This window comes from Molothrus aeneus, chromosome 5 (assembly GCF_037042795.1).
Source record: "Molothrus aeneus isolate 106 chromosome 5, BPBGC_Maene_1.0, whole genome shotgun sequence".
Classification (NCBI taxonomy): domain Eukaryota; kingdom Metazoa; phylum Chordata; class Aves; order Passeriformes; family Icteridae; genus Molothrus; species Molothrus aeneus.
Window position 1 is genome coordinate 313,953 of NC_089650.1, and position 25,268 is coordinate 339,220.

The following is a 25,268-nucleotide window of genomic DNA, read 5'->3' on the forward strand; positions in this document are numbered from 1 at the left end:
TTATGCTGCACACCTCTCACAAATCTGCAGATCCCCCCAGGCTTCCCAAACCATTGGGAGTGGGCACTTTTGGGGCAGGAGCCACGTGATGGAAGTGCTGCAGAAGAGAGAGAACAGCAGCACCCAGAGCCAGCGTGTCCCTGCTGTGCCCAGCCAGGGCACTCTGGGGACAGGCTGGCTCCCTGTCCCTGCTCTGCACAGCCAGGGCAGCACACTGGGGACAGGCTGGCTCCCTGTCCCTGCTGTGCCCAGCCAGGGCACTCTGGGGACAGGCTGGCTCCCTGTCCCTGCTCTGCACAGCCAGGGCACTCTGGGGACAGGCTGGCTCCCTGTCCCTGCTGTGCCCAGCCAGGGCAGCACACTGGGGACAGGCTGGCTCCCTGTCCCTGCTGTGCCCAGCCAGGGCACTCTGGGGACAGGCTGGCTCCCTGTCCCTGCTCTGCACAGCCAGGGCAGCACTCTGGGGACAGGCTGGCTCCCTGTCCCTGCTCTGCCCAGCCAGGGCACACTGGGGACAGGCTGGCTCCCTGTCCCTGCTGTGCACAGCCAGGGCACTCTGGGGACAGGCTGGCTCCCTGTCCCTGCTGTGCCCAGCCAGGGCAGCACTCTGGGGACAGGCTGGCTCCCTGTCCCTGCTGTGCCCAGCCAGGGCACTCTGGGGACAGGCTGGCTCCCTGTCCCTGCTGTGCCCAGCCAGGGCAGCACACTGGGGACAGGCTGGCTCCCTGTCCCTGCTGTGCCCAGCCAGGGCACTCTGGGGACAGGCTGGCTCCCTGTCCCTGCTCTGCACAGCCAGGGCAGCACTCTGGGGACAGGCTGGCTCCCTGTCCCTGCTCTGCCCAGCCAGGGCACACTGGGGACAGGCTGGCTCCCTGTCCCTGCTGTGCCCAGCCAGGGCAGCACTCTGGGGACAGGCTGGCTCCCTGTCCCTGCTGTGCACAGCCAGGGCACTCTGGGGACAGGCTGGCTCCCTGTCCCTGCTCTGCACAGCCAGGGCAGCACACTGGGGACAGGCTGGCTCCCTGTCCCTGCTGTGCACAGCCAGGGCACTCTGGGGACAGGCTGGCTCCCTGTCCCTGCTGTGCCCAGCCAGGGCAGCACTCTGGGGACAGGCTGGCTCCCTGTCCCTGCTCTGCACAGCCAGGGCAGCACACTGGGGACAGGCTGGCTCCCTGTCCCTGCTGTGCCCAGCCAGGGCAGCACTCTGGGGACAGGCTGGCTCCCTGTCCCTGCTGTGCCCAGCCAGGGCACACTGGGGACAGGCTGGCTCCCTGTCCCTGCTGTGCACAGCCAGGGCACTCTGGGGACAGGCTGGCTCCCTGTCCCTGCTGTGCACAGCCAGGGCAGCACACTGGGGACAGGCTGGCTCCCTGTCCCTGCTGTGCACAGCCAGGGCACTCTGGGGACAGGCTGGCTCCCTGTCCCTGCTGTGCACAGCCAGGGCAGCACACTGGGGACAGGCTGGCTCCCTGTCCCTGCTGTGCACAGCCAGGGCACTCTGGGGACAGGCTGGCTCCCTGTCCCTGCTGTGCCCAGCCAGGGCACTCTGGGGACAGGCTGGCTCCCTGTCCCTGCTGTGCACAGCCAGGGCAGCACACTGGGGACAGGCTGGCTCCCTGTCCCTGCTCTGCACAGCCAGGGCACTCTGGGGACAGGCTGGCTCCCTGTCCCTGCTCTGCACAGCCAGGGCAGCACACTGGGGACAGGCTGGCTCCCTGTCCCTGCTGTGCCCAGCCAGGGCAGCACACTGGGGACAGGCTGGCTCCCTGTCCCTGCTCTGCACAGCCAGGGCAGCACTCTGGGGACAGGCTGGCTCCCTGTCCCTGCTGTGCCCAGCCAGGGCAGCACACTGGGGACAGGCTGGCTCCCTGTCCCTGCTGTGCCCAGCCAGGGCACTCTGGGGACAGGCTAGCTCCCTGTCCCTGCTGTGCCCAGCCAGGGCACTCTGGGGACAGGCTGGCTCCCTGTCCCTGCTCTGCACAGCCAGGGCAGCACACTGGGGACAGGCTAGCATGTCACACAGAGCTGCAGCAGCAGCTCCCCATGTGCCCCACAGAGCCCTGACCTCCCCAGAGGTGCCCTAAAGCCTGGAAGCCAATCTGGCCAAGGGCACATGGCCCAGGAGCTCTGCAGTAGCTGAAAACCCCCGGAACAGAAAGCTGGGAGCTTTCTGAGCACACATTCTGTGTCCATGCCATACCAGCAGTGTCCCTGATCCCGCTGGAGCAGACAGTGAGGAGTCACCTCATCAGAAATGCAGTGTCTGCATCCAGCCAGAACAAAGCATGCCTTGTTCTCAAGTCTCACCCCAAAACCACAGCAACCAACCCCACTTTGAGACAGAAATCAAGGAATTGCCTGCTGTAACTCATCATCCCTCAGCCTGAGCTGCTGGTGCCCCAAAGGACAAGCTAACCCTCAGCAAACCAAGTTCACTGGATGCCAAGGCTGTCTAGTTGGCAAAATGCAATCAGAGAATGAAAAAAACAGAGCAGCGAATGTTGTTTTCCTGTCTTTTTGCTAACCATATGGACATTTTCCCTAGCACAGCTCTTAAGTAGGACAGGTACCAGAGATAGCTGCAGTGAGTGGGCTGTACTCCACATATTTCATCACTCCGCTTCCAAACCTCGCCACTTCAACAGTCATCTCTAGAGCAAAATGATTCTCCTCTCTTGTGGCATGAAAATGCCCTCTCCTATTATGGTTTCATAGCCTCTCTCATACCTCTGGCCATTGAAGCTGGACCCTCAATTTACTCAAGTGATCTGCTTCCAGCTGACACTCGAGCTTCCTCACTGAAATGATCATTTACCTCACGCTGTTTTAATTAATTGTTACCTCCTTGGGTAACCTTGCTTAACCAACAGAGCAGTCCTTAAATTGTCCACTTCACTGAATGTTTTACCCTTACTTGATTGCTGCTCTGATTTAGCCACACAGTTATTCTCAAATTTCAAACTAGGCTCTTTCTCTGCTACTCTGCTTCACATAAATGTTTCTTTATTTTATTCTCTGCTCTTTGTGTTCTTCTTCAGGCCCCCTGCTGCTACCAACTCCTTGTCTCTACTGTGTGAAGCCCTCTACCAACCTTCCACCTTCCCTTCCAACCTCCCAAGGCTTCTCCATCTCACCACCTTCCCTCCTGCCCTCCAAGAGCATTCTCCTTCCTGTTGGAGCATCCCTTCCACAATCCTTTCCTTCCAGCTGACAGGAGGGCTCTGACACTCCTCCCAGGAGAAAGTTCAGCTTCTAAATAAGAATGGGTGAAGGAAGGCACCCTGCCCTGAGAGCAGCCAGCAGCAGGACAAGGCTAGGGCCGGCAGAGCAGGACAAGGACGAGGCTAGAGCCAGCAGACCTGCGCCCCTGCCCAGCCCCTGCTGCCTCTCACCAGGGATGGAAGAAGCTGAGGGATCTGGGACACAACCAGAGCCCAATTTGCACCACTATTTATAGAACATATTACTCTTTCAAGTGGGAAGAGCTGCTGGTGACAGCTGAGGTGGTTCTGGAAAGGATCCAAAGCATTGAGGCAATCCTTTTCCAGAACACCAGGGCACAAGCTGTTCTGGAGCTGTGGTGTCACCTGTACATCCCCAAGGGCCAGCAGGCACAGCCAGCACCTCGGGCAGCACCAGGGAAAGCAGGGAAACCTCCCAAGGGTGAATCCCCTCTCCCCTTTCCAGAGGAGCTGCATCAGCTTGCTCAGGAACAGCACAAGCCCAGAGCACTCAGAGTGCTTTCCACTGGGAGTTAACTTCCTGAAGGTTTATGGTCTTTTACAGTATTAACATTTAAAAGCTGCTGCTAAAAAGAGCAAGCAAAATTCCTAAACATCCTTCAGGAAATTTATCCAACATACCTACTCAGTATGAGGATGAAAGTAAAAATCCACTAAATAAATCATTCAACCTACTTAGTCCTGCAAGGAAGCATCTTAAGACAGGCATATTGCCTGAAAGTTGTTTTTAAAATACTTTTAAAATCAAGTTTAGGTGCTCAATCACTTGTCCAGTGTGTTTTGGGAGATCTTCCTCTGCAATACATTCAGCCCATTCACTTTAGACCCAAAGAGGTGACGATGAAGTGACAATGCCTGGCTATTTCTCCCTTAATCTGGCTTAAAGCCGGTCTGTTCCTAGCAGTTACCCAGGCTTTTGTGAAACACCTCCACACTGGCAGCAATTCACCAGTGGAAAAAACTTCTCAAGACTCTGGGGTTTCTTTTTAATTGCTCTAAGGCAAAACAAGTTCTTGCTCTTGAAAGGAAAGGAGTAAGATTGGCACCAGGCAGACTCAGACACCACCTGAAACCAAACCACGAAGCTGAAAGCTCTCTGGCAAAGAGCTGATGAAGCTCAAACCCATCGAGGGTGAGCCCTGATTTCAGGTGTCAGACACTGCCCATGCTCTCCTGGCCATGCCACAGAGAGCAGCCCAGCAGCCCACGTCCCCCCATGGCAGAGGGAATGCAGTTTTCTCCCTGATGCAGGTCTGCTGTTCTGCAGCACATGAGAAAACTGAATTTGTACTCAATTTGTAAAACCAACTCAAGATTTTCCCACAGATTAGGTGGGGAACAACAACAAACTCAACCCTCTTAGTACAAGACTCTCAGTAGCAATGGCCTGTTAGACAAGTGAAGCACAAAACAGTTTGTTTGTGAGAGAAACAGTTTGTAAATGAGAGAAAGCATCAAAGACCCAAGGCAAAAATAAACATGTTCTCAGCTGCTGGACCCATCAGCAGTTACTGAACTACATTAAATAAGTGTTTTCCACTTGTTCTGTTGTCTAAACAGATCCATCAAAACACACAATTTTTCTATTGATAGGTTCAGTTCCTTGCTGTTGTTGCCATTTGTGGATCAGAAAGCTCCAAGAGCACTCTGCCATTCCCTTCTGGATACACAAAAGGCAACGGCTGGAACAGGATAGGAAGGATAACAGCCCCATGTGCATTTTCACTGCTTCATCCAGCTGGGCACACATAAACCTGGAGAAGTTCAGCATTTGTCCATAAGGCTCAGCAAGTGTGTTTGTGCTGGATGCTTGCTGGCTGCCAAGACAAAATGTTCAGTAATATGACCTATGAAGGAATGCCCAGATTGGTTTTGTTTCTCTTATTCCCTTCACTGTTGCAGTTTCCTTAATTAAAAAATGCATCTAATTATAGGCTGATATGTAATTCTCACTATAGCAATCCCTAGCACTTAAAAACTGTGAGTCAGGCCCCCAAAATGATGATTAAGCACAGAAATGAGGCATCTGAATTACAACAACCCACACTGGATTTTTACTTGCCTTTTGGGGGCCAAGCCACCATTCACATCTGCAGCACTTCCCTGCAGGTATGAGGGCTGAACACTCAGTTTCATTTCCATGCCATGAAAGCAGGACTGTCACAAGGGCCTGACTGCTGGCACAGCTTTGCAAGGGGGGCATTCTCCAGGTTACACAGAGTGCCCCCAGCCTCAAACCCTTCAGCATCCCTTGCTGCTTTGCTCCGGGGGAGGAAATTCTGCAGGGGCATCCCCTGGCCTGCGGAGCTCCAGAGCCTGAAAACAGCTGGGATCCTGCTCCTTGGCCAAAGCTGCCCTCCTCATGACCCTAAATGCTGACCACCACAGTGATAAACCCCAAACTCCTGCCCAGGTAACTGAGGAATTGTGGTAGGTATATAAACTTGCTGAAGACAGTGTTCACTTCATCATTCCCATTCTCATCTGACCCAACAGCATTCCTCTGCTCCTGCCTCATGAATATTGCATCTCCTTTCTATCCCATGTTACAGCCACACCCTAGAGAAATTAATTCTCATGCTTTTTCCATTGCCATTAGGGACTCAATAGCGCAACTCAGGAGACTGCAGGGTCTGAACCTCGCTCAGACAAATAGGAAGGTAACATTGCCTCAGTGGATGGCAGTAGATGACCCACAAGGAGCAGGGATAATCTACAGACTGCATTCCAATTAGGAATGTCTGCTGCAGCATTCGCTACTGCTGGCTCAGTTGTGAGAGAACTCACAGGTGCAGCAGCAAATCTGAAATTCACCAGTAGCTGGCAACTCATTCTTTATACTGTAAGTAATTGTGAGCTACTGTCCAGGAACAGGGATTCACATCCCTGGTGAATGCTACACATGGAATAAAGAGCTCTTCTATTCGCTCTGAAGTAGATAAATGCTTCAATAGAAGTCATGGGAAGAAGAAAAACACTGAAACAAATGCATTTCCCACATCACAAGCTGGTAGCCCGGCAGGTTGTGGCAGCAGGGAGAGCTGTACCCACCAAACGCTGAGCTCAGCTATTGGGGCACCCTGCAGAACAGCCACGCAGCCTGGCACTTACCAGGGAAATCCCTCCTTGGCACGGCAGTGCAGCCACAACCAACATCCAGAGAGGCTCCCAGGGTCTGCAGTGTCCTCCAGCCCAGCCTTTTGAGCCCTGCTGCTGCTGCAGTGCCCCTGGGTGCCCTCTGGGGCTGGGCAGTGCCCCTCAATGCTGCTCACCTGTGCTGCACGGCTGGGGCCAGTGGGGGATGATTGGTTGGGCACTGCCCCACCCCAGCCACCCCTGACTCTGTGCCTGCAATGCTCCTTCCCATCAAAAACTGCACTAACACGTGGGAAACCCACCCCATTCATCACAATGCATCCTCTGCACAGCCAGGATCTCACTACACACATTCCTGGAGGGAAAATCCTTCCGAGCACAGAATGTCTCACTGCAAGCTTATGGCACTGTAAAAATAATAATTTCTGGACAAGGATGATTATTCACAGCATTCCCAACCAGCACCAGCGGCGACCTAGACCTGAAGTTCCCTTACAAGAGATTACCATGCCATGTACAGAGTTTCCTAATTCCCTTTATAGCTCTGCTTCCTTTGCTGTACAGGAGTCCCTGGGGAAGCAAAGTGTCCCCTGCAGTTCAAAGCAGGAGCACTGAAGCCCAGATGAGCAACCCCAATAGTCCTCATCCCAGATTTTGCCATTGGGCCTAAATCTGACTGACTCACTGAGAAAGGCAGAGAGCTTGGGGTTCAGCATCTCCCCTCACTGCACATTTCAGCCTTTTGGACTGGTTTCCTCAGCTCTCCTGGCATTTCTGAGCACTGCCCAGAGCAGAGGATCCCGCATCACCCTGCCCTGGGACACCACCACAGCACCAGCAGGACAAGGGAACCTCCAAACACTGAGGCAGATGGAACAGAATTCCCAGAACTGACATTTGGCCAAGATGGACCACACAGAAAAATATTAAAATCTTTTCATTGGAGAAAATAAAATGTCTGGTTTGTTTGTCCTCCATCTCTGACAGGAAATATAAAGCTGTTGTTTCTCTATTACAGCAACGGCCACTCCTGGCATTCCAGAAATATGCAGAGCAAGGTTTTCCCACAAGAAAGCAAGGAAAATAGCTGATGGTCTGTTTTCCCAGCAGTTCTTAAAGTACAGGGGATCTGTATAGCAGCTGTTAAATGAAAGCTGGTGGTGCTTCCTCGGAGCAGAGGCAAGCTGATAAGTAAAGCTTTAACTTGCTAATAGGTGAAGGCAGAGTCTGCAATTGACCTGGAAGTGCTGGAGCATCAAGGATGCAAAACAACAGATGCCCTGATCATCAGTGGGAGCTGCAGGACTCTGGACAAGGGTACTGCTAGCTCAGATGGGGAAGGAGAGAGAGGAGTAAATAATTTCACACCAGTTCTCTGTACCACTGCTGTGAACATTAATTGGACAATTATAGAAGGTGCCACTCCAATAGTCTGGGCTCCCCTTGAAGCTGAGGAGGGCCTCAAGCAGCTTGAGAATGGGAATAGACTGAAGAACAGGCGCAGGGGAAAATAGAAGGAAAATATCAACACAATAGTTGTTCGGGAAATGTTCACGATGCTTTCAGCAAACATGAAAGACATTAGAAGTGTTAACCATTTCTATTCAGCTGTTCCCAGCAGCTTTAAAAGCCCCACTGTAGCCACATCTCCATTTGAAAAAAGCATCTCTAAACCAAGAAATTAAGGAGGGCATTTTCCAGCAAAGGGAACAAAAAGTCAAAATAAAAGTCTGTTGATGTAATGCAATAACAACAAAAAGCCCACACCATTCTGCTAGCCATAAAATATTGTATAACAATGTAATTTCATAACTTTCACCTTTATCCCGAATGGAGCAGTGGGAAAGTGACCTCCAGAATCCTGCTGAAAGCTGGGATTTAATTCTCCACAATATAATTCACCTTGTTAAAAATTTCAAATACCACTAAGGTCAAGGCAGAGGGCACAGCTTCAGGAAGCTCAGAGCTTCTGCAGCAAACACTTCACAGAAACAAATGCTTTGCCAGGGTCCAGGGACTTACCAGCGCCTTGTCTCACCCCATCTGCTGTTTATCTAATCAGGTTAAATTCCAAGACCTGGGAGAAGAACCTCTGGTCTTCTGCATGTAGAAACTGTGACATGACAACAGCTGAATCCACACTGAGGTTTACAAACACTACTCAGCTTGGATGAATGTGCTTCAGTCTGAATTTAACTGTGTGCAGCTGTGTTAAAATGCTTTAGCATCAGGAGCAATTTCCTTGCATTCTGAGAACCCCATGCAGCATACAGAAAAAGATTAACATATACCCAGGGATTTAAAATTTAAGTATTTTTTTGGTGCTCAGAAAACTGGAACAACAGAAGGCTGCAGTCCAAACAGCTTCCTCATTTTGGCGAGGTTCATCCACACTGGGCAAAGACAAATTCTAAAGGGTGAAAGACAATTAAAAATCCAAATGGGAACATCCGTACATGCAGCAGTGCCTGGCGTGTGCCTGGCAGACTTTGGGGGCCCCAGCTGGGTAACCTGAATTCCAGCAGAGTCCTCAGAGCCTGGCTGTGGGCCCTTGGCTGCTCCCAGCTAACAGGGAAGGAGCCTCAGGGAGCTGGCCACGTCCTCCCGTATCCACTGGCAGACTGGGGCTTGTACAAATCCAGAGGAGAGCAGCAATCCAACACGGAGCAGGATACCAGGGATCTCAGCAGTCTGTTTCACCAGCACTGCCAACCAGAGTCTGCAAGAAAATGCTGCTAGGGTCAAGGAAGGAGAGAGCAGGAGCTGGAACTCAGGAATTTAAATCAATTCCTATCCTGCCAGCACAGCTCTCATCTGCAAAGGCACTGTGAGCTAACTCAGATAACTATTTCTCCTTGTTTCCACGTCATTCAGGTATCCTCCTTGAAGATATGGAGCCAAGCCTCTCTACAGCTTGCTTTCTTCATCACAGCCTCCAAATAATAACATGCAATTAGAACATTTCTTTCACCTTTAACCTGCTCCTCAAAACTGTACCTCTTCACCAAAACTACTTCTCATCCCAGCTGGAAACCACAAATTGCAAATACTCCATTTACCACCAATGAAGCAAATACAACAGCAACAACAACAAAATCAAGTAAAATGTTCATGAAAACACAGCCAGGCAGTAGCACTAAGGACAGAAAAATGAACTGGATTTGGCTCAACACGTGGGCATATCCATGAGTTTCAGGGCAGGGCTTCTCAGGGCATGGAGGCAGAACTAACCTAATCCAGCATCTCCCAGACCTATTCCTAGCTCTGTCCTTCATATGCATCCAGGGAAAGCAGGGATAACTCTGTATCTGATGAAGCTGTTTAAGAAGGGCCAAAGTCTTATCTAAAGTCAACCCGAGCAATACAAACCTAATCTCAGATTTGCCTTGAAATAGCCCAGAGAGGATCCCCAGACTCACGTAATTTGCAGTGCTGCCATAAAAAGGGAAGGAAAAACCCCATGTGGATAAGGAAACCCTTGCTGTGCCTGTGCTCCGTGCAGACAGGAGCAGCTGGCAGGGGGCATTCCAGGGGGGAAAGCCCCTCTGGCACCTGGGAGCAGAGCAGGGCTCCTGCAGGGCAGCAGCAGGGGAGGCTGCACAGCCTGGGCACATCCCCACTGCCAAAACCAGAGCTGGGAATTCTGTGCCCTGGGTGATGGCCATGGCAAATGGACAAATCTGCTGGGAAGGAGCGGCTCACTCCAGCCAAGGTGAGCAGGGCCAGTTTGGCAGTGCCAGAGCCATCACTGGGGAGCAAGGACACAAAGACACAAAGACACAAGGACACAAAGACACAAAGACAAGCTGTAGCAGATGCTCTGGCTGCAGTCAGGTCATGAGCAGTGAGTTCGCAGGGGACATCTGCCACCCGTTTGGTCAAGTCACCCCCAGAACAATCCCTGGTGACCTTTCAGCATCCCACAAAAGTGAAGCAGCAGAAGCAAGAACACAGCTGAATCCCAGAGAAGCCTTGCTGGTGTCTGGCAGGGACTGCCCCAGCTCTTCCTGAAGAGCCTCTGAGGCTCTCCCCATCATGCAGCCCCTCCAGGGGGCTGCTGGCAGCCCAAACCCACTGGCCCCACAGCGCTCCCACTCCCCAGAGGAGCTCCATCCCCCACAAACAAATGGCAGAGTCACATAAACACGCAGTGCTTGGGATTCGTGGCTCTATGGAGCTTGTCAGGCAGATAAAAAGATCCAGTTCTGCCTTTAATGAATTGCAGTATTTTAAACAGAATCATCCTAAAGGTATTAGTGTATGCAATTTACTTCAGCAAATAGCAGACAACAAGTAAAACCATTTTTGCCTACATAATCTCAGCAGCACGAGGCCCTAAAAAACCCCCTAAGCAATCTGTAAAAACAATTAGGGCTCAATAACATTAACCACCTCAGAGGATGACAAGCCATTATACTGCAGGCAGATTAGACACATTAGCTATTAGTGGCTCTAATGATGGTCTTGCTCCTATTTTGACCACTTTGCAGCTCAAAATTGAGCAGTTTTACCATCTGACTGACAGAATATTCAGCATTTGTCAGACAGGAGATGCTTTCACTGTATGACTACCCTCAACCTCTAGTGTCTTGAAATTTAAAGGCATCCATGGCTAATTATGCAGGTATTGATATTTGAAAAGCAGTTCTGGAAATGCATTCAAGCACAAAAGCCCCACTGAATCATTCCACGAGAACCAGGCCAGTCTGGGTTCCTGCAAAAGGGGCCAGATCTTTCCTGAAGGTTTCTGGCTGTGCAGAGAGGAGAAGGAAGCAGCAGTGGAGACTGAGGGGCCACCACCACTTGGCTGCCAGGGTTCAACCCAAACTACCCCAAATTGCCCCAATGGTTTTGCTGAACTTGCCAAGTCACTTAGTGAAGTTCTCCTTGGTACAGAAGGCAAAGGGGAATAGTCTTTCTGAGATTTGGAAAATGTTATTTCATCGAATTAATCACCCAAGATCCAGTTCAGCAATAGGAGTCCAGTGAGTCCATGGGAGCAGAAAGCCCCAAACCTAGCAGGTGTTTGCTCTGTGTAGCAAGAGCCTGGCTATGCAATCCCACAAGTGCCACTCTATTACACAAAGCAGAACTGGATTTCTAGCCCAGATTAATTCTAACTTATGCTTCAAATGGAGTGAAACCAAAATTTCCTGTTAACCAGAACGTGGCAGGAGGGCTAGGGAGAGCAGCAATTAACACCGCTCTTCAGCAATATTTTATTAATGATACATTAAAGAATACTTAACATTAGACTATTATGGAAAGCCATATTACTTGAAAGTTCACATGCAGGTTTTCTGTGAAGCTCTATCCCTCCTTTCCCATTCCAACAGAGACTGACCTTCTCTGGAATTTTCCAGCAGAAAGTTAAATTTGGAGTTTTTACAGCTGGCTTGCTTAGGGACATCAGCAGCAGAGCAAAGAGTTTTTGTTAACCTAAAATACACAGCAGCTTGCCTGACACGGGCTTCAACTTCAAAATCTTCCATCATGAAGAGAAGAAAATTAAAGCAGCAAAAATAGAGTTCTACTTCACAAGTGTTGGAATAATACAGTTTACTCCACTCACTACATATCTCCAGCACACAATTTCTCTTAAAAACTACTTTTAAAGCAGGTTGATTTAAAGTTCATTGTATTTAGTGCTGTAAGAACTCATCAAGAGGCTCAGACAAGAAACAACAGCTCCTTTTATTGCATGAGACTCTCTTCAATAGCATCTCTGAGATAATCACTGTGCTTAGAGAGTAGAAAAACATGTGGGCAAGTGGAATAGCTGATAAGCCACACAGAGTTTGTTACTAAACCATGTGGTGGAAATGGTCTGAAACTGTTTTGTAAACTGGAGCTGCAGCAGCACTACCACTCTTCAAACATTTGGCTTACTAACATGACAACTGATAGACCAAACTCTTTCCTACATAACCTATGGGGCAATTTTTTAAAAAGCTGGATTCGTCTGCCCTCAAAAATGGGGGAATTTCATGCACAGGATCAAGATTAACTAATAGTCAAGAAGATCAACGTAGCTTCTAGGGTTAGTTAAGCGCTTTAGGAGAGGGATCCTGCATCTTATTGGAACTTATAGCCTGTTCTGTATTAAAGACAGGACTTTTTCCAGGCCTGCCTAATGAGAGAGAATCAGCACATTCCTGCTCATCACCCATCACTGCTCAGACTTCCTCCAGGCTTTGGGGGCTACCCAACAAATGTGCGTTTCAAGAACTGTAAGGATCCTGTTGATATTGTCAAAGCTTGATATTAACATCAGCTCCAGCGCATGACAAAGGCAGATAAATTCAGAGAATACTGAAGAACTTAAAATAAACCTGTACGCCGCTTAAAAACAAACAAAAAATATTTTTAAAAAGGAAAATAAGTCCCTTGAATTTTGGATCTGATTCATTTTACTAAAGAGGATGTTTCTGGAGGCATTCTGATTAGCACTCACTCTGATCTCTACTTTGCTACTTGCTACAGGGACAAAAATCCAGCTTTCCTCCAGGAAAGCGAGGGAAATCTGCCTCTCTTCCAATTGCCTGTATTTCACCCAAACACGTGAGGAATTTTTGAGGGGATGCAGGTCTCCGCTGCAGACGCTTTTAAAGGAGAGTGATTAAAGATTCCTGCCCAGCGCAGGGACCCGCTGGGTTTCCCCGGCTGGCAGCGGGGGTAGCTCGGCTGCAGCTTGCCCCTCTCCCGTGCAGCTGGGCAGGCGAAGCGGGCCCCAGGGATCATGGCCATGTCCCAGCCACGGCAGGAGCAGAGAGGAGAGGGAAAAGGTGCCTTTTCACGTGGCTTCTCTAAGAAACCGCACAGAGCCCAGCAGCAGCGCGGAGCCTCCCGAGGCTGCTCGGGTGCACATCCGCGGAAACCCTCCCTGAGCATCCCGGGGTCAGTGCAAAAACATCCATCCCTGAGCATCCCGGGTTCTCTGCACAGACATCCCTGAGCATCCCGGGGTCAGTGCAAAAACATCCATCTCTGAGCATCCCGGGGTCAGTGCAAAAACATCCATCCCTGAGCATCCCGGGGTCAGTGCAAAAACATCCATCCCTGAGCATCCCGGGTTCTCTGCACAGACATCCCTGAGCATCCCGGGGTCAGTGCAAAAACATCCATCCCTGAGCATCCCGGGGTCAGTGCAAAAACATCCATCTCTGAGCATCCCGGGGTCAGTGCAAAAACATCCATCTCTGAGCATCCCGGGGTCAGTGCAAAAACATCCATCCCTGCACATCCCGGGTTCTCTGCACAAACACCCCTGAGCATCCCGGGTTCTCTGCACAGACATCCCTGAGCATCCCGGGGTCAGTGCAAAAACATCCATCCCTGAGCATCCCGGGTCTGTGCAAAAACATCCATCCCTGAGCATCCCGGGTCTGTGCAAAAACATCCATCCTTGCACATCCCGGGTTCTCTGCACATCCATCCCTGCACATCCCGGGTTCTCTGCACAAACACCCCTGAGCATCCCGGGTTCTCTGCACAGACATCCCTGAGCATCCCGGGCTCTCTGCACAGACATCCATCCCTGCGCATTCCGGGAGCCGCACGGGCCGGGCTCTCTCCGGGGCTTTGTTAGCAGCCCCGGAGCTTTGTTCGGTGCCTGATATCCGCCAAGCGAGAAGCATCCCATTGTGCGGGCGCCGCCGCAGCCTCGGAGCCCTCACCCCGCTGGCAGCGCATCCCTGCGGGACGAGCCTCCATCCCCGCGCCGAGCCCCTTCCCCTCCGCAGCCAGCGGAGCCACCCCAAAAAGTTTTGCGGGGCAGAAGGGGCCCTGCCCGCCCACCATGACAGAACAAAGGGTCGGGGCAGAAGGAATAAAGTTTGGGGCTCGGAGCGGCCGGGCGGGCTGCGGGCGCGGCTGGCGGTCCCCGCTGCCCGTCCCCGCTGCCCTTGGGCCGCGCACGGCGGTACCTGAACCGGGCGACCGCGGTCTGGTTCCTCCTCCACGCCTTGCCCTGCTGCAGCAGCACGCCCTGCACGATCTCCTTCTCGTCGGGCAGCCGGTACACGGGGAACACGTAGAGCCAGCAGAGCACGAAGACGCCCAGGGCGCTGGCGCCCACGGGCAGGCGGGTGCGCGGCCACTTCCACGCCAGCCCCGCCATCCTCCTCCTGCTCCCGCAGCGCCGCCGCGGCTCCGGGCCGCGCTCCGACATCAGGCCCGCGCCATGCGGGGCCGCGGGCGGGGGCCCGGCCCGGCCCGGCCCGGCTCGGCCCGGCTCAGCTCCGCTCAGCCCCGCCGCCGCCCGCCGCCATCGCCGCGGGGGAGCGGGGCTGCTGCTGCCGCTGCGGCTCGCTGCTCTCTCGGCGGCGGTGGCGGCTGCCGCCCTTGCTCACAGTCATTTGGTCCCTCGCGTTCCCCGCCAGATGATGCTCCGCCGCTCCCCGCCCTCCCTCCGCCTCCTGCCGAGCCCCTCGCTGAGCACCGACCCGGTAAATTTCCACCCCGCCCCGGCCGCGGGGTGCTCCGGCCTCGCTGCCCGGCCCGCAGCCGCCGGGGGAGGGAGGGAGGGAGGGAGGGAGACCTCGGTGCTGCGGGCTCCGCTCGGCGCCACGCCCGCCCCGCCCCGCCGCGGGCGCCGAGCGAGGGGGGAACCCGGCCACGGAGGGAGCTCCGCTCCGGCCTCGGCCCGGCTCCCACCGGCCGCTCTCCCCCTCTCTCCTTCCCTGCCGGCGCCTGGCTCCCTTCCCCGGCAGAGGCCGCAGCTTCTCCAAGGCGCCCCGGCGGCACCGACCCCCGCCCGCCCCGGCCCGGCCTCCCTCCCCCGCCGGGATCCCCCCAGCCCCCGGCCCCGTCTCGGGCCCAGCTGAGAGCCCCGGGCCGCCATCACCGCGATCAGCGCCCAGTCAGAGCGTGTCCCGCACGAAGGACATCCCACAGGAACATCCGCGGGTTCAGGGGCTCCGGGAGGACGGAGCAAAGCGGGGCACGGCAGAGCCTTGGGCAGAGCAAGCCCGTCCCTCAGCGCCCGTCCCTCAGCGGCTCCTGCACGGAGCTCTGAGGGCGCTTGGCCTCTGCAGCTGAGGGGCTGGGGGACACCTCGCATCTCCCTGTGAGGGGAAGCACAGGGACAAGCACCGCTCTCATCCCCGCGGTGGCCCCTGAAGGACCCGAGGGAAGGACACGAAGCTGGGTCCGTGTCTGTGTCAGCACCCAGATGGTGCTGGGCACTGCCAGAGGCTCCCCGGGGAAGCGCTCATGGGATCAACCCCGGCACAGCTCAAGAAGCGTTTGGAGAGCACTCTCCGGCTCACCGTGGGTACTTGGAGCTGTCCTGTGCAGGAGCAGGAGTTGGATTTTGGTGATCCTTTTGGGTTTCTTCCAGTTCAGGATATTCTCTGATTTTCTGTGCCCACTGGGATGGTTGGGTCTGTGAGGGGAGCGTGGTGAGGGGCTGATGGTGCCCCAGCCCTCTGGGGCTGCTGCTGCAGTGCTCAGAGAGAGAAGCCACCCACAAACCAGGGAGCAGCAGCGTGACCCTTGCACACCTGCGGCAGTGCCCAGCTCGGGCTTCCCTCTGGGAATCCCTCTGCACACCAGGGTGAGGGTGCCCCAGGCACGGCGCTCAGCCCTCCTAAATCCCAGTGGCATGGTTTCATGCCAGCAGAGCGACCCCAGCCGTAGGAAGCCCCTCTCTGATAATCAGGCTGAAGCAAGGGAGGCACGCTCAGCTCCTCTCAGTGTCTCAGGGGCAGATCCCACCTTCAGAGCCACTCTCCAGTCCCTGGCACAAAAGGCAGATCCGCCCCATCCATTTGTGCTCACCGTCTCAGCCACACCTTCCAGAGCCCCTGGGAAACGCTGCGGACTGCCCCAGAGCCTGAGTGAGCTGCCAGTGCTTCCAGACTCTCAGCACACGGAGCCTTGGCTATTCTGGGGCAGCTTTCAGGGCTGAGCAGTAATTAAGGGAATTAGGGGGTAATGGAGTGAAGGAAGGAAATCGGGAAGAAAGTTTGATACAGTTCGTTTGGTATCTCCTGGCCCTAAGGCAGCAATACAATACCATAAATACTAGCTGGGTGTTTCAACAGTGTTTTCAGCTAGAGGTCCCAACATGCTTAGTTCTCAGTGCAAAAATAACCTGGACATCTCAAAGCACTTTTGGTGCTTGAGAGAAGGAACATTCACAGTGTGTTGCTGTGTAGAATATACACTGACAAATAGAACACTTACTTCATGATGTCTAATGAACATCAAAATGCCAGGAACGTGTAATTGCAGAAGAAATATTATTTTCATTCATATTTGATATGCTTCAGTTGTCTGGAGTGTTATAGGTGTTTTCTAATGATAAGAAATGGGAAAAGAAACTGGCAAGGCATTTTGGTTAACCTCTGGGAAAAAAATATTTAGAACCAGGTAAATATTTTCATTTTGGTGAGGAAATTATTTACCAACAGCAGAATAAACCAGAATCTGTTCAGTCACATCTGTTAAAAACAAACAGAACCATTCGGTCTCTGGAGACTAATTCAAAACATAGTTAGCTAGAGGCATTAAAAGTAAAACAAAAAAAGTGATTGAAAATAAGATGAACAGAACTGTATCCCAAATTAGGTCCTGACTGTTTGCTCACCTTTGGTTGAGAAGAGGCAGACTGGAGGCTCTGTGCTGCTTGGGAAACGAGAAAGTGGAAAAGAACAAGAGAAAGCAGCAATGACTTATTCTTTCAGTGTGCAAATGCTTGCAATGAGTGAAGTTAAAGTACACCCAAAACACACAGGACTTTGGGATATCTTTTATTGGTGCTCCTGTGAGACATTCCTCAGCATTTCCTGCCCTGTTTTGTGGGCCCATTTCAGCACGAGGCCCCGGAGGCTGCTCCCGGAGCTCCATCCCCCTGTGCTGCCTGCAGGGCCACAGGAGCTGGGCAGGCCTGGCCTCTGCCCCGGCCCGGCTGGGCACTGCAGCCTCGCCAGGGGAGCCCAGAGCGGGCCTGGAGCTCGGTGCAGCCCCGTCCCTCTGTCCTTGGCCCCTGAGCAGCAGCACAGCGCTCCGCTCTGCCGGCGGGAAACGGGCGGGAAGAATAAATGCCAAAAATGAGCCCTGCTCACAAGCAAACAGCCTGAAATGCTTCAGAGACTCCTGGCAACTGCTGAGGGGATACAGAGATGTGGTGATCAACAATCCACCTCTTGAAACTGAAGCAGAAAGTTGATATTCAGGCATGATTCCACTCTTTTGAACTCAATTTAAGTGAGAATTGGTGGTGAGTTTAAACTCACCTCCATTACTTCGTTCCAGGTAAGATCCCAGCCAGAAGGGCCAGGTAATCCTGGGGCAGGGTCTGTCCACTACAGAAAAAACAATAAAAAGAAAGAAAGAGAGAGAGAGAAAAAGAGAGAGAGAGAGAAAGAGAGAAGGAAAGAAAGAAAGAGAGAGAGAAAGAGAGAAAAAGAGAAAGAGAAAGAGAGAGAGAGAGAGAAAGAAAGAAAGAAAGAAAGAAAGAAAGAAAGAAAGAAAGAAAGAAAGAAAGAAAGAAAGAAAGAAAGAAAGAAAGAAAGAAAGAAAGAAAGAAAGAAAGAAAGAAAGAAAGAAAGAAAGAAAGAAAGAAAGAAAGAAAGAAAGAAAGAAAGAAAGAAAGAAAGAAAGAAAGAAAGAAAGAAAGAAAGAAAGAAAGAAAGAAAGAAAGAAAGAAAGAAAGAAAGAAAGAAAGAAAGAAAGAAAGAAAGAAAGGAAGGAAGGAAGGAAGGAAGGAAGGAAGGAAGGAAGGAAGGAAGGAAGGAAGGAAGGAAGGAAGGAAGGAAGGAAGGAAGGAAGGAAGGAAGGAAGGAAGGAAGGAAGGAAGGAAGGAAGGAAGGAAGGAAGGAAGGAAGGAAGGAAGGAAGGAAGGAAGGAAGGAAGGAAGGAAGGAAGGAAGGAAGGAAGGAAGGAAGGAAGGAAGGAAGGAAGGAAGGAAGGAAGGAAGGAAGGAAGGAAGGAAGGAAGGAAGGAAGGAAGGAAGGAAGGAAGGAAGGAAGGAAGGAAGGAAGGAAGGAAGGAAGGAAGGAAGGAAGGAAGGAAGGAAGGAAGGAAGGAAGGAAGGAAGGAAGGAAGGAAGGAAGGAAGGAAGGAAGGAAGGAAGGAAGGAAGGAAGGAAGGAAGGAAGGAAGGAAGGAAGGAAGGAAGGAAGGAAGGAAGGAAGGAAGGAAGGAAGGAAGGAAGGAAGGAAGGAAGGAAGGAAGGAAGGAAGGAGAACAGCAGCGAGTGGCAGCATGGACTCAAGCGCCGTTTGAAGTCCCGGGTGACGCAGCGTGGCCGCTCACGGCTCGGAAGGCAAGCGCCGTGCTGAGTGCTGAGGGGGTTCTCCCGGTTTCCCCCCGAAATGCAGCAGCAGCAGCAGCAGCAGCAGCAGCAGCAGGAGCAGCAGGAGCATCCCTGCGTTCCCTGCCGCGTTCCTCGGCTGCCCTGCGGGCGGAGCTGACACTCTGCTCTGCCGACGCCTTCCCCAGCCGCAGAACCCAGCTTTCCTTCCTGCCCTCGCTCCCAGCCCAGAGCACCGGCGAGGTTCGGAATCGCATCCTCCAGAAGATGCAGCTTTGCCTGCTTTCATTCCGAGCGCCGTGTACTCCCACAGGCATCCCCTGAGCCTCGTCTTTGCACTCTCAGCTCTCTCACTCCCAAAATAACGGGGAATTTCCCTCCACTGCAGCATCCCACACACTTTCTGCTCTGCAGAATTTAGCAGAGGAGTTGCACTGCAATCAGTTTTCAGGGGATGGCATCCTTTTAGTGGTGAAAATGTCACCATGCCCTATTCCTGGCAGATCCAGTACCATCCCAATGCATCAGTTACCACCTAGCTAACATTCCTTGCTCTGCTGTGCCCTCTGTTCTACCTGTCCCTCTGTATTTCATGCTGTGTCAGTAGAGTCTCTATGAAAATTGGATGCTATTTTTCAAGGGAAAATGAAGCTGAAAGCAAAGTAAGCACTCTGTGGAACCCCAGCCCTTGTTCCCCACTGCCACAAATAACCAGTGCTCCTCTGGTACGGTTCTTTTTGACCCAATGTACAACACAAAAAGGTTCAGAAATCATCACTGCCTGAACTATCATTGTAGGCCAGCTTTGGTGTGGTGTCACCTGTGAACAGGCTGATTTCTCTGGATTCCTTCTGCTCACACAGATCTGAAACTGGCATCTGAGTCTCCCTCTGTAAGAACAGCACAAACACTGAACTGTATGAAGGGATGCACAGCTGCCCTGTTGGCAAATTCCCACTATGCCTCTCCCTATCAGAAGTGACTCTGCAGCTCTGTTGAAAGCACCCACAAATGTATGTTCTCACTGATAAAGCATTTCAAGCCCCTAATCTGACAGACAGTTTATATAATCCTATCAAAGGGGAGAATTGTAACTACAATATCAAATTAATTCCTGCAAAGTCCTGGTGTCCAGAAGCAAATCAGTTTTCACCTGGCTTGTACCAGTTGTACCAGTCCTCTGAGAAAACATCACCAGTTTTGCCACATGTTTTCCCCTCAGCTGTCGTGCTGTGACAGTACCATTGCTGTGACAACATCTGCAGTCGCCCTTCCAGCTGCACACAGGAGCCAGAATGCACAAGAGTGAAGCACAAAATGAGTGAAAACACTTACTGATGAAAGACAGAGCTCATTCTCTAAAACTCAGAACCTCTTCTGCGAGCAGCATTGAAAGGACTTTCAAAGCATCTTTTTATGCCAACAGTGGTGCTGGCTGGTTAAAAGGTGGAACAAGAATGAGTGAAAACACGCAGGAGTAATGACAAGGAATGTGTCAAGGCATTAGCCACAGGTACTCTGCTTTTTGGTTCTGCATGGAAAGAAGGCTTTCTCATAAAATGGATTTTTATGTGTTTCTACACAGGCAATTTTTACAACCTTTCCATCACTGCTGTACATTATTGAAGTAAGGCATAAACCCAGCCTTCTGTTCTACAGCTCTGGCTTCAGGATGCCTCTTCAGCGAGTTTTAATGCAGGTGAAAATGCCCATGTAAGATATGGGTGGGCAGGAGCACCAGTAAGGTGAAGACAAGCAAGTGCAGGGAAATTCTGGGTGCAATTCCTGCCTGTGCAGCTCCATGGGTTTGTGCTCACTGCTAACAGGAGTGAGCTGTGCTGCAGTTAATGAGATCAGTCACAGAAACAGCTCCTCAGAAGGGTAAGGGACTCGCTGGGGTAGTACCAGTTCAGTTCTCTTCAGCCTAGAGAACAGAAGGTTGCATGAAGACCTCATGGCAGCCTTTCTGCATCTGAAAAGGCTGAAGAGGAAGCTGAGAGGGACTTTCATTAGGAACTGTAGTGGTGGGAAAGGGGGGAATGGGTTCAGACTCAAACAGGGGGAGAATTAGGTTGGATTTACAGAAGAAATCCTTCCCTGTGAGGGTGGGCAGGGCCAGCCACAGGGTGCCAGAGCAGCTGTGGCTGCCTCTGGATCCCTGGGAGTTCCAGGCCAGGCTGGATGGGGCTCTGAGCTCCCTGGGACAGTGGAACTGGATGATCCTTTAGGCTCTTCCAGCCCAAACGTTTCTATGACTTTGTGTATTAGAACTGACATGCCAAAGATTGTGGCTGGAAGGTCCTACTGTGCAATGCACAATTTGTGAAGGCAATAAAATGCACATAAAAGGCACAATGGAACATGCACACCCACAGGCACAGAGACTACAAACACATTTCTGGAGCACACAGGCTCTTCCCTTGTAAGTGCAGTTCCTTTTCCTTGGGAGCTCAGACAGATCCTGACCTCATGTCTGGCATTTGCTGAGGTTTCAATTTGAGCAGTTGCTGTCAGGAAGCCATCATTCATCACTCAGTGCTGGTTAAGCATCCTCTCTGTGAGAAGGTTGTGTCTGATGTAGAGGGGGACATAACAAATTTGGTCTCACAATAAGTAATCCCTCTAGAACGGGATGAAGTGGGTAGAAGAAAAGCAGAGGAGAGGAAAAAGCTTGGTAATGTTGTTGCTGTATCTTCCCTTTTATCACAAATGATCCTTAGTTCTGACACTTAGTGAAGTGCTTCAAGATCACCATGATTTTTTTATGGCCTCCAAATTTAAGCAGCATCACTTCATTGGGGCCCAGGCAGAAAATTTAAAGTTTGGTTAATGGGCAAACAATAGTGAAAATGCATTCTGTCTCTTCACAAATATAATTAAGATGGAAGCAAGGCTCGACACAGGAATTGTCCATCAAAGGACAACTGAAACCTGAATGAAGCTGAGATGAAACTGGAAACAGCTGAGTATTGTTTTTCATGCTGGGTGGCAAAACTGCAAGGGAAGGAAGAGGGAAGCACCCTGGGCCTGAGTGTGGTTTCCAAGGGAAAGCAGCCTCCCACAGGGATTTGCAGTTGTTGCACACACACACCACGGCTAAAAACCCCAGGAAAGCAGGACCAGGGACCCCTGCACATTCCTCTGCTGAACTTGAGCCACACTTTGCATCCCAGACCACAGCAGCTCTTTCCCAGCTGTCAGATACCGTGATCCCACCATGGACTGCAGACACACAGGCATCTTCAGCTGTGGAGCTTCGTCATTCTTATTTTTCTCAAGGTACTTGCTCAAATGTGAATCCCTTTGGAAAGATCTGAGGGGCTGTGCTTTGCCTCTGTTTTGAGATTAGTCCTGTAAACCATTTGAAGGGCAGGGAAATAACAGTTTTCTCTCTTGAGAAGAGAGCCAGGAGAATGTCACACTGCCAGGCGTGTCAGGCAGGACAGCAGGCTTCACAAGTCATTAGTTCAGCCAGCTGGTGGGAGAGAGCCTGAGAGATAACATAAATACCAACAAAGGCCTTTTATTTGGAGACTCAGCATACTTTTCAAACTGCCTAGTTACTTTGTGGGGAATATGGCATCATAAAATTACAGTATTTTAGCAGTGTTGCACAAAGAATAGCCTTCTGAAAGGGTGACAGAAAATTGCCAGTGTATCAGCAATTGAGCAAAGAACAAAATCTTTGATGTGCAAATAATCAGTCACCTGGTAGCAGGTGTAATCTACCATCATTACCATGATTTCTGCTCAACTGGAGGGATCAAAATATACATTGCTGTGTAAAATAACCAGTCTGAATTGAGGTAACACATTATTGAGTGCCATTCAAAAATCAATTATTAGAATAAAGTCCTTACTTGCATAGCATGGTGACTTTTGCAGACTTGAAGATTCAAACAGATGTGAAAAGAAATGCTGGGGGAAAAGCATAGTGAGGTGCCATGCAGTGCTTTGAAACAGCTTTGGAATGTAGGCCACTCAACCAACCTACATGAAACCACTGAGCCCCTTCCTGTCAGGACATGAGAAAGCTGTAAATTGTGGTAAAAGTTATTGCTTTAGTCACTGTAATCACAAATTGAGGGAAAAGAAAGCTCCAGAAAGAGATATCCATGCCTGTCCTCAGAGGGGAAGTGGAAATGCAGACATCACCAGTGGATCCCCAGGCTGGGTCAGGGCACAGCAGCTGCTGCTGCTGCCAGGTGTGGGGCAGTGCCCTGGAGAGGGCAGCTCAGGGCCCACACCCCAGGCTGGGCAGTGCCAGGGGTGAGGGAGGCTCTGGAGCCAGCTGTGCCACGGCTCTGGGACAGGAGGCTGGAGCTGGCACTGCGTGTCCCACCAGGAGCAGAGGAGCACTCCCAGAGGGTGACAGTGCCCAGCCCCAGCGTGGATCAGCTTCCCTCCCCTGGAAGTGAGTGACAGTGTCAGGAGGTGTTCCAGCAGGAGCACGTGCTCACATGCCTGGGATTTGTGGCAAGCTGGGAAGGCTCTCCTCAGCAGCAACAAGAAAACACAACTCTGCCCACGTGGAGTTCCACACTGCGGATGGAGCTGTCAAAATACTTCCCACAGCTGAGACCTGGAGCACAGAGAAACTCTGCTGCTGTGGGAGCATTACTGGAACAAACAATGTGCTCTGTTCTGCCCTTACCGTGATTACAAACATCAAACATCTTGCTTTTCTTTTCCTTGCACAGATTTTCCAAACTGCAGATGTTGAATAAGCAGATGACTCCTCAGCTGGAAATCTGGGAGCTTTGTTGGCATCTGGTTGCAGCTTCACAAGGATACGTTTATTCATGGAGGCTGAGCAGGAGGTGAATGTGGAAGGACAGCCGGGTCACTCTGCGAGTGATGCTTTTCATCAGCCCAGAACTGATGGAACAGAGAGTGTTCTGTCTCTGGGGTCAGAGGATTTATGATTGCTGGGTTTGGAGCAGGGATCAGGGCTAGTCAGGCAAAATTTCAGCCCCAGGGTTTAGCTACAGCCTGTGCTGCTCTGCCTTGGATGCCACCTACATTAATTCAAAACCTGTTTTTTTTTCCTGCAATGACACAGATTGCAGGAGCAGATCCCCTTGGGTTTTCAGTCAGTGTGTGTCCAAACAGTGTCTCCAAATTTTTGGGTGATCAGTTCAAAACATTCCAAGCCTCACTCCAGTGATTCATTTTGTGGTTATTCAACATGAAATGCCCTCAGGTGTCAGAGTTCCAGAGGGGTTAAATACTCACAACTCAAACGATTCAGTAGCTCTAAAACACTATTACAAAACCATAGGAAGATCATATTAAACCTAGAGAAATTCAGCAAGACATTTCTGAGCTAACTACCCATCTTCCCTTCCAATAAAGAAGGATCTTTTAGACCAGCTTCAACCAAGTGTATTACCTGATTTCACAGGGAATTTGTCACAAGGTGGAAAAAAAAATGGGGAGCATTTAGAGGTTAAGCTGATTTTCAGTGTGTCTGTTAAGATTTTCTTTCCCCTGATTGTTAACTTAAGAGCACTTGAGCACTGTACAGCAGTGTCCTAATTCACTTAACTCCATTTTCTCACAGGATAGAAATTAACCCAAACATAAGTTTAAATATTCCAATAATAACATAATTACCATGATTATCAGCCACTCACTGTTTCATTGGCTTCTGTGTTACCTCTGTGTCCGACCAGTTTGATTCCCAGTGTCTCCAGTTCTGTGCCCTGGTTTCCAGCCATACATCCCTCTATTCTTTGCATGACTGCATTTTTTTCACTAATTCTGACTGCTCTGAAGCTTCAGGTGCCTTCAGTCCCCTCATTTTAGCAACTGAAGAATTGTTTTGGACATGATGCCAGAGAACAGTCAAAAAATATGAATTCCCTGTCATTAAGGTAGTCAGGTCTAATATAATATGGGATTTTCTTATGGGAAAAGTAAGCATAGCTGGTAAAATGCATAGAAGTAAAATTTAATTTGATTTCTTGTCATCTCCATAGATAGTAATTTCCTTTGCTCTTGCTGCCTCACTCCCACCTATTCTCATAATCTGCAAATTACTTTAGTCTGAGATATCTCCTGTGTGTTAACTGCATTTCATTGGCTGCCAATTCAGTTTTCTGTTTCTGTGCTTGCATTTGTATTTAGGAAACATGATGAAAATTAATATCATAATTATACCATTCAAGCAAATCATATGAATTAAATCTGTGTCTAGCCAGCCAAAAATATCTGTGGTTGTCATCGGAGTGTGCATTTTTCCCTTCTCCAGCAGCATCATCAGACAGAGTTGTGGTTTAAGGCCAGCCAGCAGCTGAGAGCCAGAGTGCCCCATCCCTCTGGTAACCCTGTCCCAGACGGAACCGGGGCAGACAGAGGGAAAAACTGCTCCCTGTGGTACTCCATGGGCAAGGACTGCATAAAGGAAGAACAACACCCAAACTCTTTTCCTTTTTGAGCACCATCTTTTACCTTTCTCCTAAAATATTTATTCTGATTTCCTCAAAGCTCTTGCAGAACTGTGCCGCTGTTCATCCTGAACAAACTTCTAACCAAAGAAGGCACTAAACCCACACACCTTCTTTTGTACTTGCCCAGCTGCAATATCCTTTTACTTGGACCTGCAATGTCCTTTTTACCTGCACCCGAGTGTTTGTGTGTTCCAGCCCCACAGGAAGGCAGCTCCTGCTC

The 25,268-nt window shown here is 50.9% G+C and overlaps 2 protein-coding genes and 1 long non-coding RNA gene across 3 annotated transcripts in view; 2 read left to right on the top strand and 1 right to left on the bottom strand.

Moving 5' to 3' along the window:
- ST8SIA1 (ST8 alpha-N-acetyl-neuraminide alpha-2,8-sialyltransferase 1) overlaps nt 1–14,508 on the bottom strand; it is a 100,742-nt gene extending 86,234 nt beyond the window's left edge. Inside the window, exon 1 of the mRNA XM_066550839.1 lies at nt 14,264–14,508. Coding sequence (XP_066406936.1) covers nt 14,264–14,508 — 245 coding nt within the window. The remainder of the gene's footprint in view (nt 1–14,263) is intronic.
- Nucleotides 14,509–14,649: 141 nt separating this feature from the next.
- On the top strand, nt 14,650–23,975 carry LOC136556690 (uncharacterized). The gene is made up of 2 exons (XR_010783694.1): nt 14,650–14,785; nt 23,297–23,975. It is a non-coding gene; the product is annotated as an uncharacterized lncRNA (long non-coding RNA).
- Nucleotides 15,552–18,756, top strand: LOC136557328 (octapeptide-repeat protein T2-like). The gene is made up of 4 exons (XM_066551063.1): nt 15,552–15,612; nt 17,551–18,101; nt 18,285–18,338; nt 18,664–18,756. Exons 1-4 carry the CDS (start codon nt 15,552–15,554, stop codon nt 18,754–18,756), a joined length of 759 nt encoding a protein of 252 aa, XP_066407160.1.
- Nucleotides 23,976–25,268: the final 1,293 nt, after the last annotated feature.